The sequence below is a fragment of the Haliotis rufescens genome, unplaced genomic scaffold, assembly GCF_023055435.1.
Source record: "Haliotis rufescens isolate VD_foot unplaced genomic scaffold, xgHalRufe1.0.p SCAF_6, whole genome shotgun sequence".
NCBI classification, from domain to species: Eukaryota; Metazoa; Mollusca; class Gastropoda; order Lepetellida; family Haliotidae; genus Haliotis; species Haliotis rufescens.
The window spans coordinates 39,294,302-39,309,955 of NW_025964334.1; the positions used below are offsets into that span (position 1 = coordinate 39,294,302).

The 15,654-nt window shown below is 42.4% G+C and overlaps 1 protein-coding gene across 1 annotated transcript in view; it reads left to right on the plus strand.

Annotated features, from left to right (window-relative positions):
* Positions 1-14,744, plus strand: part of LOC124145785 (cell surface hyaluronidase-like) — a 34,220-nt gene extending 19,476 nt beyond the window's left edge. The window contains exons 19-34 of the mRNA XM_048386451.1: positions 1,101-1,206; positions 1,843-2,013; positions 2,315-2,474; positions 2,617-2,667; positions 3,064-3,151; positions 3,417-3,707; positions 4,176-4,339; positions 5,107-5,269; positions 5,920-6,021; positions 6,564-6,715; positions 7,456-7,564; positions 9,815-9,889; positions 10,138-10,170; positions 11,557-11,641; positions 13,242-13,345; positions 13,936-14,744. Of these exons, the coding sequence (XP_048242408.1) occupies positions 1,101-1,206; positions 1,843-2,013; positions 2,315-2,474; positions 2,617-2,667; positions 3,064-3,151; positions 3,417-3,707; positions 4,176-4,339; positions 5,107-5,269; positions 5,920-6,021; positions 6,564-6,715; positions 7,456-7,564; positions 9,815-9,889; positions 10,138-10,170; positions 11,557-11,641; positions 13,242-13,345; positions 13,936-14,141 (2,060 nt within the window). The 3' untranslated portion in view covers positions 14,142-14,744. The remainder of the gene's footprint in view (positions 1-1,100; positions 1,207-1,842; positions 2,014-2,314; positions 2,475-2,616; positions 2,668-3,063; positions 3,152-3,416; positions 3,708-4,175; positions 4,340-5,106; positions 5,270-5,919; positions 6,022-6,563; positions 6,716-7,455; positions 7,565-9,814; positions 9,890-10,137; positions 10,171-11,556; positions 11,642-13,241; positions 13,346-13,935) is intronic.
* Positions 14,745-15,654: the final 910 nt, after the last annotated feature.

Here is a 15,654-nt window from a genome sequence, read left to right on the forward strand (position 1 = left end):
GAGTCACCATTCTTTATGTTGTAAGCTGTACATAATTGTAATGCTCATGCACATGAAGAGTGAGTCACCTTTCTTTATGTTGTAAGCTGTACATAACTGTAATGCACATGCACATGAAGAGTGAGTCACCTTTCTTTATGTTGTAAGCTGTACATAATTGTAATGCTCATGCACATGAAGAGTGAGTCACCTTTCTTTATGTTGTAAGCTGTACATAGCTGTAATGCACATGCACATGAAGAGTGAGTCACCTTTCTTTATGTTGTAAGCTGTACATAGTTGTAATGCACATGCACATGAAGAGTGAGTCACCTTTCTTTATGTTGTAAGCTGCACATAACTGTAATGCACATGCACATGAAGAGTGAGTCACCTTTCTTTATGTTGTAAGCTGCACATAACTGTAATTATCATGCCCATGAAGAGTGAGTCACCTTTCTTTATGTTGTAAGCTGTACATAGCTGTAATGCACATGCACATGAAGAGTGAGTCACCTTTCTTTATGTTGTAAGCTGTACATAGCTCTAATGCACATGCACATGAAGAGTGAGTCACCTTTCTTTGTGTTGTAAGCTGCACATAACTGTAATGCACATGCACATGAAGAGTGAGTCACCTTTCTTTATGTTGTAAGCTGTACATAGCTGTAATGCACATGCACATGAAGAGTGAGTCACCTTTCTTTATGTTGTAAGTTGTACATAGCTGTAATGCACATGCACATGAAGAGTGAGTCACCTTTCTTTATGTTGTAAGCTGTACATAGCTGTAATGCACATGCACATGAAGAGTGAGTCACCTTTCTTTATGTTGTAAGTTGTACATAGCTATAACGCACATGCACATAGAGAGTGAGTCGCCTTTCTTTATGTTGTAAGCTGGACATAACTGTAATGCTCATGCACATAGAGAGTGAGTCATCTTTCTTTATGTTGTAAGCTGCACATAATTGTAATGCTCATGCACATAGAGAGTGAGTCACCTTTCTTTTTGTTGTAAGTTGTACATAGCTGTTTGTCTGTTTGTCTGTTTGTCTGTTTGCATTGTTTGTCGATGCACATAACAATTTTTACATCGATCACCACTGTTATTTTCCCAGAAAATCAGGGCCGAGGATATCACTTCATAGTGAACAAGACCTACACCGTTCATTTCAACACCGCAGTCCCTAAGCAGTTCAAGATGCAGGCATTAAACATGGAGAGGTGAGAAATAGTCGTTAATTGTGTAGTTGAGAAGCGGATCTTCGACACGTCATGTTATTTCAAGTACTCATTTCATCCACACCTTTGCGCCTACAACCTACCACAGTTAACGTCAGTATAGATCTATGTAGAAATATTCACACAGAGATTGCGCTTTGCATCACAACAGTTACATACCATGATGACAAACTCCACCATGACGTACGTAAGTCGAACCTCGTTGTGTCGAAGTTGGATGTGTCGAATTCCCGTTTGTCTCGAACTTATTTTGGAGTCCCAAGTATCCACATTAAGCATAGAATTCCCCTGATGTCTCGAATCCCGAAACACGAACTTTTTTCCAGGTTCCCACGGGTTACTGTAATTTAAATCAGATTTGGATTTGATCGTCAGTTTGACACGTTCAGTTTCAAATCAAACTACATTCGAAACGAAGGTAGCCCAGCTCTACATTGAACTTATCGTAGATTACCAACAATTCAAATCAGTGGTATAATGAGGAATATAGAAGGGGGACTACGTATAGCATAACAGTGTTATCCTTGTATGTTGAGATGTGTGTCGGGATTAGCCTCAGACTGAAGGAATGATTCATTCTATGCGCTCAGACACGGTTCACACCTGTTCGATTTTCAGTGGTGACTCTATTCGTGTTGGTGTATGCATGCCTAAAGACATGACGACATTTGAGCTGTCAAGTTGGTACCCTTCTTACAATAAGTGGAGGCCACCGCTAGAGGTCGCCACTATACAGGAACTGGATGCTGATACTTCCGGTAGGGCCTACTTCTGGGACAAACAAGTTGGGTATGTACCACAGTTTTACGTTGTAGTGTTTCTACGTTTTAACAGTTCATGGCAAAACTATACTTTATTACACTTCACATGGAACATGTATGTTCGAGGTGTGAGGTTCATCATGTGCACAGCAATAAATTCTTAAGTGCTTCCAATTACATGTCCATTGCAAGGTGACGTTTGTATTCTTCTTTAATGTGTCGGTTTGCTAAATCCATTGTAATGGTGTACATGTAGTTAGAGGATGTATGTCTCGTGTCTCACTCTACAACGTGCATCTATCTGATCACTTACTGTTTCTATATCACAGCATGATCTTCGTCAAACTGATGTCAAATGAGACTCGAACTGAGAGGCAGATGCTGTGTCCGAATGGAAAATGTCCAAACTTCAACATCGTGAGAAAAGACGGAGGCAACACTGCAGACTGTCGGCAAACAGCCTATGGTCCTTACACTAAACAACCAGAGGTACAGAACATGGACTGAAAAATACATTAATGAAAATACACAATGGTTGTGGTTGTATCTCATACACGATTTGGTGATAACACTTATCATAATATTTCACATTTGCTGCCCTCATGGATGTAACATATATATTTTTGTCCAGGTAGCCACGGGGCAGACTTCAGCGCCCCCATGTGACAAGGCATCATCACAGGTGGGTGGCTCTGTAATGGATAATAACTAAATTATCCACGTATATACTACAAGGAATCGGTTAGTGAGTGAGTGGGTGATCTGTGCGAAACACCGCTTTTAGATCAGTTAAATCACAGCGTTACAGCATAATGTCACTGACTGTTTTTTCCTTTTGGATATATACCTCTTGGATATTCATCTACTTTGAGTTTCTTTCAAAGATGCGTATCTCTCTTGGCTCACTGTGACGCTGTGGCAATGGGTAGATGCAGAAGAGATGGTCGAAGCTACAGAGCCACACTCTGCAAGAACATGTTTGCTTGATGTAATCTGCTGTAAACTATAAACCAAGATGACCGAACAAAGACACCCTACTGCATGTGGCTACTTTGTAAATGTATTTCTTTCTCCAAAGGGCTTTGGTGCCGGTGAAACTCGACCTACGACTGTTCCCCTCGCCAATGAAAGCAGAGATGACCAGTGTCCACCTCATGCTGTACCAGGTAGCTTTGACACGTCCTCCCAGCTTGACACCTGAACAATCCCTAGTTTAGGATAGAACTGTTAAATTCTTATTGAAACTATTTATCCAACAGCTGCTACATTGTTGAGCTGAGAACACTAATGTCATAGCGCAGATATTGTTTTCCACTCCTTGTCACTCGTAAGTATTAATGACATTTGTGTGTTAGTCGGCCGTCGGTTTGGAGAGCTGGATCAGATCTTATCTATGCCACTGACCACAACAAGACCACTTGTGTGTTTCAGCGCCTGAACCGCTTCTGGGTCAGTCCCGGGGCTGCGCTGTTGACACATGGCGGCGGGACATGGGTGACATGACAATACGGCTCTACAGATCCATGACCAGGGGGTTCTGTGTCCAGAGATGCGGTCAGAACGGTTACAGATATGCTGGCCTCCAACACAGCAATGAGTGTTGGTGTAGTAACAGTTTTGGCCTCTACGGTTCTGGTGAGGGTTGTACCAAGGAGTGTAGCGCGAAAACAGGACGTTCCTGTGGGGGAGGCTGGAGGAATGAGGTGTTTACCACCAGTGCAGGTGAGTGTGTTGTGTTTGCACCCGTTTCACTTTGCACACCAACAACTTATGATGTGGATACATTTCTGAGGGCCTTACAGAAGCTTTTCAGAAGCAGATGAACGATGTGTATTTGACTATATCATGGCTGAATGGCAAAGGCTGATTACAAAAATGTATCAATTTCAATTCATATTCCGACTAAAACGTAACAATAACATACCTATAGAAATACATTAAATCGCATAAACAAGTGTGTGTGTAAATACATGCAAATTCCGATGTATTCATTAAGACTCTCCCTTTTCCTACCCGTAAAATAAGTCGTCATTAGATCTCATGAAAGTCACATTTAATTATACCAGTCTTGGCATGTGGAAAATTTGAATGTACGACTAAGGCATAATGTGTCGAAATATTTAACCTCTCATAGTCCTCCATGTTTGTCCGAAGTAAAGGTTGTGAATAGCATAATAACTATCTCTTCAGTTGGCTCAACCTCTTTGCCAAGTTGTGGTCCGGGGTCACGTGGTATAGTCTCTGGCGGAAAGTGTTATTATGTCGGAGAGAATCCACTCAACTTCATTGATGCTCAACGCACATGCGTCAAGATGGGCGGTAACCTGGCAACTGTCTCCTCAGCAACTGAACTGGTGGGTGTTGGTGAATCTTCGTCTGGGTTGTGTATCCCTGTGGCGACCCCGGTTAGAATAGGTTAGAACTCTTTTGTGTGTCGTAAGAGGTGACTCAATAGCATGAGGCGGTCAGCGTCGGTGACTTGCGTTTCATCATACTATTTACAGGTCGCCTTGATATTCCTAGACTGCTGCTTTAAACTATATACAGCACCTAACTCTGCTGGGCTGGCCAATGTGCGTGCGTGCGTGCGTGCGTGCGTGCGTGCGTGTATGTGTGGCTAAGCTGCGTTGGGTTGGCACACTTGATCACATCAAGACATGCATTGATAGATTGGTTTTAGGTCAGTTCCATCGGATAAATAAGACGTGTAAAATACAGATGTATGTCTACAAGGCTTTTGTCATCATGTCGAAGAGCACTACTTGGTACACGGTGTTGACTGTTACTCGAGTAGTAATGCTATGCTGAGAGCAGCCTGAAAGGGGATCTTGGGATACACCGAAATGCACATACATGTATTAATCTCTAAGGGTAATCGTGGGAATAAACAATAATATTTCAAATCAAATGAACGCTATAATTTCCAACCTACACTCACAATCCGTTGTATCATATTTAGTAAGTAGGTAGTAGGTATTGGTATCCTAGCATTGTAAGTAATATAAACATTGCAATTATGTTCATTGAAGTCCTCGAGTTTGACGGGTGTCCTCAGTATTATTGTAAACATGAATGTTTATCTATTTATGAATATTGAATATTGCAAAACTTCTATTTCAAGTCTGAAATCAAGGCATACCTTGGACAGAGTAAGTTTCACATCTGGATTGGCCTGACGGATGTTGCTAAAGAAGGAGAATTTGTCTTCATGGATGGCACACCGGGTACATACATCAACGGGGACCTCAAACACGATGCATCAAGACAATACGACGACTTCGTTGGTACGGTAGATTCTTTTACCATCAGTAAAGTTTCACCCTAAGATCTCATTTAACGCAAATGGTAAAACATGACCTAAAGAAACGAATATTAGCAATGAAGACTTTCTTTGCGCAAAGTATTCACATCGTCACCTACTTAAATGTTTCAAAGCACTGTAATTGATATTGCTACACGAGTGTCTGTCAGATACCATCTATCTTATAACGAACTGTTTCAGAAGGTAACTAATTCGCTAAATGGTACCTGACAAGTACTCATGAAGTTATCTGTTTCTGATGCACCTAAACTCGCACCAATCGAGCATCCAATCAATGCACATTTCGTCTATTCGCATGATCACAGTGGCGCATGAATAGTGACGTCAGCCGGCCGACTGCTTACAACCGTACCTAATAGTTTCCTCCATATCTGTGGATTATCAAGGCGATGACGATACTGCAAACTCGACAAGACCAAATGACAGTTATTAACACTCTAAAAACATAACGTTTCGACACAGACGTAGGTGAATTCGACCATAGGTCATTATCGAGTAGCCACTCACGGTCCTGGAATTCGATCTCACACATATGTTTGATACCAGTTATCTCAAGAAGGTTTGTCACCCACAGGTGTGTAAGAAATATAGTGCCTCGTGTTGGTGTTTCAGCTATGGACGTGAATCATGGCTACCAGTGGTATGGCCGCCGATGGGCACATGAATACCGCTACCTCTGTCAGCTGCCAGCGACCCCCACCATCATTCCATTTGGTAAGGAGTGAATAGAACGAGGAGATAGTCATACATACGGATTAACCCGTGAAGACCCGGGTTAAAATTGGTCTTCAGCAACCCATGCTTGTCATAAGGGGCGCAAACAGGATAAGGTGGTCAGGCTTGCTGACTTAGTTGATGCATGTCATCGTATCCCAATTGCGCAGATTGATGCTCATGATGTCAGTCAATGAATTGTCTGGTCCTGACTCGATTGTTGCAGACAGCCGTCATATAGCTGGAATATTGTTGAGTGCGGCGTTATACAACAAACAAACAAACATACATGTTAAAGAGGAAGCCATACTTACTTCCAGTGTCTCAAGTACAATGGTTCAAGTCTTATCTCATCACATCATTAACACGTTACAAAACAGGGGATAATAGCTAAATGCCAGCGTGTTGGAAAGCAAAGAAGCCTATTTCAAGTGGAGGTTTCTAAAACCTCTCTGTTGACATCAGTTACATCTATCGTGGTTCCAACACCGGACTTAATATTATGACTTGTGTGAGAAGTAAGGCTGTTCCCCTTTGACCAGAGAGCTGCGGACCTAACGGTGCCGGACACAGACTGGGCAGTAACGGCAAGTGCTACCTCATCCTCAACACCAAAACTGACCACGACACAGCAGAGTACCAATGTTTAACTCGCCAGGGAGTGCTTCCGACGGTAACAGATGACGTCACACAGGTTTGGAACAATATACAGGACTTCGGTTCATTAAGCCTTCCGCGTTTGACTTTCGAAACATGTTTAAATGGTGATACTCATGAGATTTATTGAGTTTTCGTCGCCGACATTTATTTAAGGCATATTTCAGATTGCTTGGAGTCGGCAAACTAATGGATGATAGTGTGAGACAGGTCCATGATAAAGAATTGATCAGGCAGTCACCTTGCCGACACTCATCGATAACGTGATCACTCTATCCCAATTAGTTCAGAGGTTCAAATTGTGAATTTCGTGCTCTCATCGTTTCCTATAAATAATTAATGTGGCAAATGAGTGAGTCCAACGTCTTTGCAATTAACATTGCAACTTTCGTACAGTGCACGAAGTTAACAGGAAAACTAATGCTTGATAGAGAGACCACACTCAGACTATGTGGTGTATGCTTATACACTTTTTGGCATGATAGGCTACAAAATAAATATCCACAATCAATATATACCCCAAACCTCCGTTCTGTTTTTGTCTGCGACCAGTGTACAGCGAGGACCAATAACAATGCATATTCACAAATACCAGGCATTGTGGCCATTCCGAACTTCAGGCGATTCATTCTGCTAGCACAGAGTACTTTGTTACGCGAAATAGCAATAAAGCCTCTGATATTCGCCTCCTAGTGATTTCACGCCCTTAAGCTACCATGTTTTGTGACATATTCTCCCTAGAGACATCATTTCAACATAATTATCTATTTTTTTAAGCGAGATATCCGGAACCAATTGTTGGCGTTCGGTGGCTATATGGACTACTGGACGAACGAGGTGGTGGTCGGCAGTGATGGCGCCGACGTGGGTACTGACACATATTACGGTAGGAACAATTAACCATAGTTTAACATTCCTTACTATCAGGTAAACATTTGATGCAGTGATAATTTGTTGACACATTGAACTCGATATATCATCAGGACGGATTTAACCTTTTGATGTTCAACAGTTACTGTACCCACTGGGAGTTCCCCAAAGCGAATACTTACAGAAGCCATGTTTATAATTATTTAGGCACATTAGTCCTAAACATTGGATGCACATATGTGATTAAATATCCTCGCTACGACCCATCCAAGTGAAGAAAACAAAGACACGCGCACCGAAACTTTCCATTCGACCCGTGCCAACACTGACAGCGACAGCCAACAACATTCTCCAGTAATCCATGACGTTACTTTCTCCAGTAATCCATGACGTTACTTTCTCCAGTAATCCATGACGTTACTTTCTCCAGTAATCCATGACGTTACTTTCTCCAGTAATCCATGACGTTACTTTCTCCAGTAATCCATGACGTTACTTTCTCCAGTAATCCATGAAGTTAATTTGAAACTTTTGGACACATTTTCTCAATCAGCTTTAAATGATCGGCCAGTTCATCGATGATGAACACCAAATCGGAAATCTCCTCGTCACGTTCATCGTATGGGCTATTTTGTCTTGTAGGTACTGATTTACTGGGGTGTGTTTAACAGACATGTGTCATCTAATGATGCTATTCTTTGATTCTATTTATTGTAATCAAACTACAATAGTCTTGCAGAAGGGAAATTTGAGCATACATACGTTCATGTCATATTTTCTGTTACTATGTTTGTCCTCGATAGAGTTGCTGGTCGTATGTCTGTCAGTGTAAACAAGGCGTCACAACGCACTAAATAAACTCGGTATGCCTATACGACCTTCTAGGCACAAACTATTCGATGAAATGACTTTGTGTAAGTTTACTGGAGTCTGAACCGTCATAGAGTGAGGTCCAAACATTGTATGAAGGTTGTCGCAAGGTCCGACAGTTAATTCTTAAATATTTTCTAAAGTCCCCCCCCCCCCCCACTCCGCATGTTCCTGTATTGGCGCTGTAACTAACCATAGAAGAATCATCAGTAGGTTGCAGACCGGGTACAATCAGATAATCACCACTGATAAACAACATTGAGAGTAATGTACCCAGAATTCGTTAGCTCTACCCAGGGGAACCCAGTGTTGCAATTTGGAGGGGGCTGTTAGAGCAGTTTGTAAACATCTGTGGCCAGTGATAGCAATGTTCAGAACTGTGACTAACAGTGTTTTGAAATCCAAGGTTCGATTCCATATGGATCCGATGTGTGAAGGTCGGGCCGGATATTGGATGTACCAGTGTGTAGTTGGAGCTAGGTTGTGTATATCTACTAGCTGAAATTGCTTGCCTCTACTGAAGATGAATGTAAGCCTTCGAGTATTATGTGAACTTCTCCATACACTGCGTGTTCGTGTCGTCGGTTCATTGCGTGTTTCAAGAAAATATCACGTAAACAATAGTGACACACCTGTGCACCGTTTCACAAAGCGATCTTAGTGCTAAGACTCCCATACTTAAATATGGACTTACAACAGTCGTAGAACTAAGACCGACCCGTGAAGATTCCGGGGTAGAATAGGTCTTCAGCAACCCATGCTTGCCGTAAAAGGTGACTATGCTTATCGTAAAAGGCAACTAACGGGATCGGGTGTCAGGCTCGCTGACTTGGTTGATGCATGTCATCGACCCCAATTGCGTGGATCGATGCTCATGATATTAATCACTGGATTGTCTGGTCCAGACTCGATTATTTTACAGACCGCCGTCATATAGCTGGAATATTGCTGAGTGCGGCGTTAAACAACAAACAAACAACCAACCAAACAAACAAACAAAAGAACTACGATCGTCAAACCAAGCTTTTTACACACCCAGATGAATTTGCAAGGTGAAAGGTTATAGTCAACATCCTCCACTCAAGTGCGGGGATTCAAGGGGATTACCCCTCACTGTCAACGAGGTTTTCCAGTTGCCCTCTCGCTGGTCAGAAGCCCAGTTTGTTGGGTCGCTGGCGTTAATTGGTTTCTGGCGACTACGTGGGCTAATTAAAATGGCGCCGGCTAGACGATTGAGAGTTGGAATTGTTTCCCTTTAACATGGACTTGCAACAGTCGTAACGCAACGGTCGCTTTGTCGAAATGAGCCCAGGTGTGTAACTGCAAACAATGAAAAATATGACGTTCTTTGAAATCGAATCAAACATGGTTTAATGTGCTAATTCTGTGTTGCCAGAGCTGACCCACACCTCTTTGTTCCACAAGAATTCTGCCGATGCCAGTGAGAAGAATGGCGTCATTTGTCTCCTTGGTTGGTATACATTGTACATGTCTTAATGACAGACGGAGGTGCAATGAAATTGTGTATACTGTTTATTTATCTTTTAATTGATGTTGCTATGGCTATCCGTTTGCTCGATGAAACTACTAGAAACCTGATTTACATGTACTGCATTAACTGTTGCTGCATAGCTCACCCTTGTCTTGACAAGCTCAGGTACATCAACAACGAACGGTCAGCTGTGAGGTACTTGACTGTTACTCTGTTATCTGTTCCAGAATCACCAGCGTCTGTCAGCATTTGCCCACAAGGTAAGCGGAGATGTTTGTATCAGTATCGTCATTGTTACCCCCGCCACGAAATGGGAGGGGGGATGCAGGAAGGGGCGTAGTACCTTCTGTCACGTTTTATTTCCGGAGCATAACCCAAATCAAGCATTGAAATGGTGTGTTTTGATGTTTAGGATTTATAGACATTTAGTTATTCCGGTTTCAGTGGACAGAATTTTCATTCAATTTGTAAATTAACTGAATATTTAGGCGTTTTATAAATTGCCTAAATGAAACTTTTAGTCATTTTAAACATTGATTATAACATATTAACGCGATAAAATAAGCAATGATCAGGTGAAGTGTTTAGTTACAGGTGAAGTGTTTAGTTACAGGTGAAGTGTTTAGTTACAGGTGAAGTGTTTAGTTACAGGTGAAGTGTTTAGATACAGGTGAAGTGTTACAAGCAGAAAAGTGTGAAGAAAAATCGCACAATACCAAGCAAGTGACTTCGCCACCATTACCGATGGTACCTAAAAGATACTTACATTTCCTTATTATTTCCAAGACAAAACTGTATTTCATCTTGTTGAGTAATGTGACGATACGTCCACCTACTATCAAAAAAGCGACAAAGGGCTTTTCGGTTGACGCACCACAGATCACGAACTAGTCAAGATTTCTGGGACATCATCCTGGTACTCACGGGAAAAACGGCAAAAAAAAGCATCAACCAGTCCCGGGGAATTGCTGTAAATCAGTGCCAGTGAACATGTCCAGGGTGGTGGTTGTGCCAGGGCCATGGGTCGTGCGCCGAACATTCATTGGCGGGGAATATGAGTATATCACGATTGTTATTGCTATTATGTTTTTATTTAGCACATTAAGTTAAGTCTTTTTGATCGATGAGATTGCTTATTTGTTAACACATGCAGCTATTTCGTTATCGTTATTTGCTTCTCCGGCCCGAAAAAAACCCAATGACAGGCCAAATGCAAACAGTTTGTGTAAACATGTAGGCTATCAACTGTGTAAACGTGTAGGCTATCAATTGTGTAAACGTGTAGGCTATCAATTGTGTAAACGTGTAGGCTATCAACTGTGTAAACGTGTAGGCTATCAATTGTGTAAACGTGTAGGCTATCAATTGTGTAAACGTGTAGGCTATCAACTGTGTAAACGTTACTGTAATAAAACCTCACTACAAATAACTTTACAACACCTGACGGAGAACCCGTGTTTTGTGTTAGATATTATTAATAACATACGTGTATCATTAAAACCAATAGAGTGGATAGTCAAGTTGTTATATGGACACAGTGTTAGAAGGCCTGTGTTAGTGCCCACGGGCCCGGTTTTTTCCAACTCTTCCACACCGGACTTCATCTTCAAGAAAGGCTGTCATTATGCCACTGTTGTTTTCCCCAGCTTGGAAGGAACACGCAGGCTCCTGCTACCTGTACACCGGCAAGACCGCGTCCCACTACGACACCGTTGCCGCTCTGTGTAACCAGTAAGTCCTCCTGTAGTAAACAGTGTCCGTGGCCGCTCTGTGTAATCAGTAAGTCCTTCTGTAGTAAACAGTGTCCGTGGCCGCTCTGTGTAACCAGTAAGTCCTCCTGTAGTAAACAGTCTCCGTGGCTGCTCTGTGTAACCAGTAAGTCCTCCTGTAGTAAACGGTCTCCGTGGCTGCTCTGTGTAACCAGTAAGTCCTCCTGTAGTAAACAGTCTCCGTGGCTGCTCTGTGTAACCAGTAAGTCCTCCTGTAGTAAACAGTCTCCGTGGCTGCTCTGTGTAACCAGTAAGTCCTCCTGTAGTAAACAGTGTCCGTGGCCGCTCTGTGTAATCAGTAAGTCCTTCTGTAGTAAACAGTGTCCGTGGCCGCTCTGTGTAACCAGTAAGTCCTCCTGTAGTAAACAGTCTCCGTGGCTGCTCTGTGTAACCAGTAAGTCCTCCTGTAGTAAACAGTCTCCGTGGCTGCTCTGTGTAACCAGTAAGTCCTCCTGTAGTAAACAGTCTCCGTGGCCGCTCTGTGTAACCAGTAAGTCCTCCTGTAGTAAACAGTCTCCGTGGCCGCTCTGTGTAACCAGTAAGTCCTCCTGTAGTAAACGGTCTCCGTGGCTGCTCTGTGTAACCAGTAAGTCCTCCTGTAGTAAACAGTCTCCGTGGCCGCTCTGTGTAACCAGTAAGTCCTCCTGTAGTAAACAGTCTCCGTGGCTGCTCTGTGTAACCAGTAAGTCCTCCTGTAGTAAACAGTGTCCGTGGCCGCTCTGTGTAATCAGTAAGTCCTTCTGTAGTAAACAGTGTCCGTGGCCGCTCTGTGTAACCAGTAAGTCCTCCTGTAGTAAACAGTCTCCGTGGCTGCTCTGTGTAACCAGTAAGTCCTCCTGTAGTAAACAGTCTCCGTGGCTGCTCTGTGTAACCAGTAAGTCCTCCTGTAGTAAACAGTCTCCGTGGCCGCTCTGTGTAACCAGTAAGTCCTCCTGTAGTAAACAGTCTCCGTGGCCGCTCTGTGTAACCAGTAAGTCCTCCTGTAGTAAACGGTCTCCGTGGCTGCTCTGTGTAACCAGTAAGTCCTCCTGTAGTAAACAGTCTCCGTGGCCGCTCTGTGTAACCAGTAAGTCCTCCTGTAGTAAACAGTCTCCGTGGCTGCTCTGTGTAACCAGTAAGTCCTCCTGTAGTAAACAGTCTCCATGGCTGCTCTGTGTAACCAGTAAGTCCTCCTGTAGTAAACAGTGTCCGTGGCCGCTCTGTGTAGCCAGTAAGTCCCCCTGTAGTAAACAGTGTCCGTGGCCGCTCTGTGTAACCAGTAAGTCCTTCTATAGTAAACAGTGTCCGTGGCCGCTCTGTGTAACCAGTAAGTCCTCCTGTAGTAAACAGTGTCCGTGGCCGCTCTGTGTAACCAGTAAGTTGGACTGAAATAAACAGTGTCCGTGGCACGATGTCAAACGCTAGAATGTCTGGTCATGATTCAATGTTTACAAAGCGCTGCATAAGCTGGAATGTTGCTGACTGTGGCGTTAAACAACAAACAAACAAAACCTCAGGTAGGTGTTCGGACAACTTCATTAAATTATATGTAGACCTTAATTCTGTCCCACTTCTGTCAACAGGGGCGACAGCAACATGGTGACTGTCCACAGCAAGGCTGAGAACGACTTCGTCTACAACATGGTGAAGGACTTCCACAAGGGAGAGGAGAAGGACGTCCTCATAGGTAACTATAGCAACTGACCCTATGTTACAAATTAAGTCTGAATATTTGGGATATATTCCAACAATACTGCCAGTGGAATATATTACATGTACATCCACTATCATGGACCCTATATTTATTTCATATTTGGGATTATGACACTTATCCTAGTATATCATCACTCGTTGGTAAGGACACAGAAAGATGGGAGTGAGTGAGTTGGGTTTCCTTACTGTTTATCAATTTCACCATTAGGGACAGCTTGATTGTACGGTAAAGTGTCGTGGGAATTGGCCACTTGGGGAAACCCTCTATGACTGGTGTGGCGCTAATAGGCAAGTACTGATCAGGGCCGGATATAGGACTCGACCCATCGACCAGGGGATTTATTGCGGATAAGTGACGCAACTCTGCGGTCATTCTGTGTTATATTTAGCTATCAGCAACACACAAATTACGTCATTTCATGTTCATTTCGTAAAAAGTCAGCTACCGGGGCAACGAGCCTCTTGTGGTATTATCGTTACATAAAGCCCTAACAATGGCTTCCACAGAATTTATGTTTGCTTTTAACTGCGCTATGGGGGGTGTTTAATGTTGCTCGTCTCCAGGTTACCGGTACCGCAGTGTGTTCGACAAGTTCACCTGGCTGGACGGATCGGACCCCGTCTACGAGAACTGGAGCGACGGACATGGCATGTCTGGACTGACCGGTGGCTACTGTACGAAGATATGTTACTATGACAACAAAGTCACGTGGAAGAACACCCCATGTGTGGATCACAATTACGCGGCCGTATGCAAGATGAAGCTTTAATCTTTACACTCGACACTAAACAAGTGCAATCCGTGACACTAAACATGTTTAATCCTTTATGTTAAACATGTTCAATCCTTTATATAAAACATGTTCAATCCTTTATATGAAACATGTTCAATCCTTTATATGAAACGTGCAATCCTTGACACCAACATGCAATACTGTCAAATCATCGTGTATACTGTATAAGTTGTAGCAGATAGCTTTTGTCATTTAATGAGTTAGTGTTGATAGTAAACCAATGCGGGGTTTCCCAGCGTAGCCTTGTGATTAATGCGTTGGTGTACAAGGCTAAACCTTCCCCGTGCTGTGACTGGAATATTGGGGAGCTTGGCGTAAAACATCACTCACTCACTCATTTCTACTTCAAAATGGTCGTCACATGTCTGACTCGTGGCCGCAATGTGTGTTAGAAACAAGAGTTGGCAGGGTGAGGCACTGTTGACGGCGATTCCAGGGATGTCCCGGCAATATCACGCTATGAGCCACCCACAAGCTCCTCACTTTGGGGTCGTGCGGTCAACAGTTAGATCTACATAAAGGCTTATCAGAGTTTGATTACATACTTTCTTGCTGTCAAATAAATCTTCTGACAACCTTTGTGTACGGAATCGTGTTTTGATTCAACAAATGCAATGCATGGCCTCACAGCTACTTCAAATGTTCACACGACACAAGGACATACAGACCCTGAAATAAACCTACCCAGTGTAGACCGTGCAAGTCTTTCATATTTGGTAAGTCTTGATTACTGAAGTTTCAGGTTGAAACGAAGTATCTTAGTTCCTTTTTGTTATATTTTATTAAGATCATTTAACAACTGTTTTGTTTGAAAAATATGTTCATTTCAGAGACTAGATCTTAGTCTAAGACAAGATATGTGATTCTCTCTCCCTAATCAGCCCGCAGAATGAATGAATGAATGAATGAATGAATGAATGAATGAATGTCTTTATATCCTCCAGATATATCCGAAGATTCTCAAAACACAAGATAATGTCATTAAATAAACAAAATAATCAAACATATATATATTTATGTCCCGCATATTTACAGGCTATAAACAGTGAGAAATGTTAGTAAGATTACCACACGTTGTTTAGGATATGTTTTATTTGATTTAAATACTTTGAGAATTCAAAAATAGTGAAATGCCACGTTATTTCACCAATGACATTGTTATCTGCACGAAGAAAGAATGCTAACATATCATGGTCTTCCATCATCTCTATTTTAACATACATTTCAACATCAAGATTATCAATTAGAGTGGAAAAGAATACATCTCTCTCTGAAAGAAGATATTCACAGTTTAAGATGACATGATGATAACAATCATATGCAAAAGTATTACATTTTGTACATTCTTTTGATATTTTGCTTCTGGATCCAATCCTTATTACATACTGTATTTCTTCTCTTAATTCTGGATGTAACATTACAATGCTGTATAACACATGAGGAGTAAGTGTTGTGTGAATTGTAGAATATCGAGATAGGTCAGCTCTCT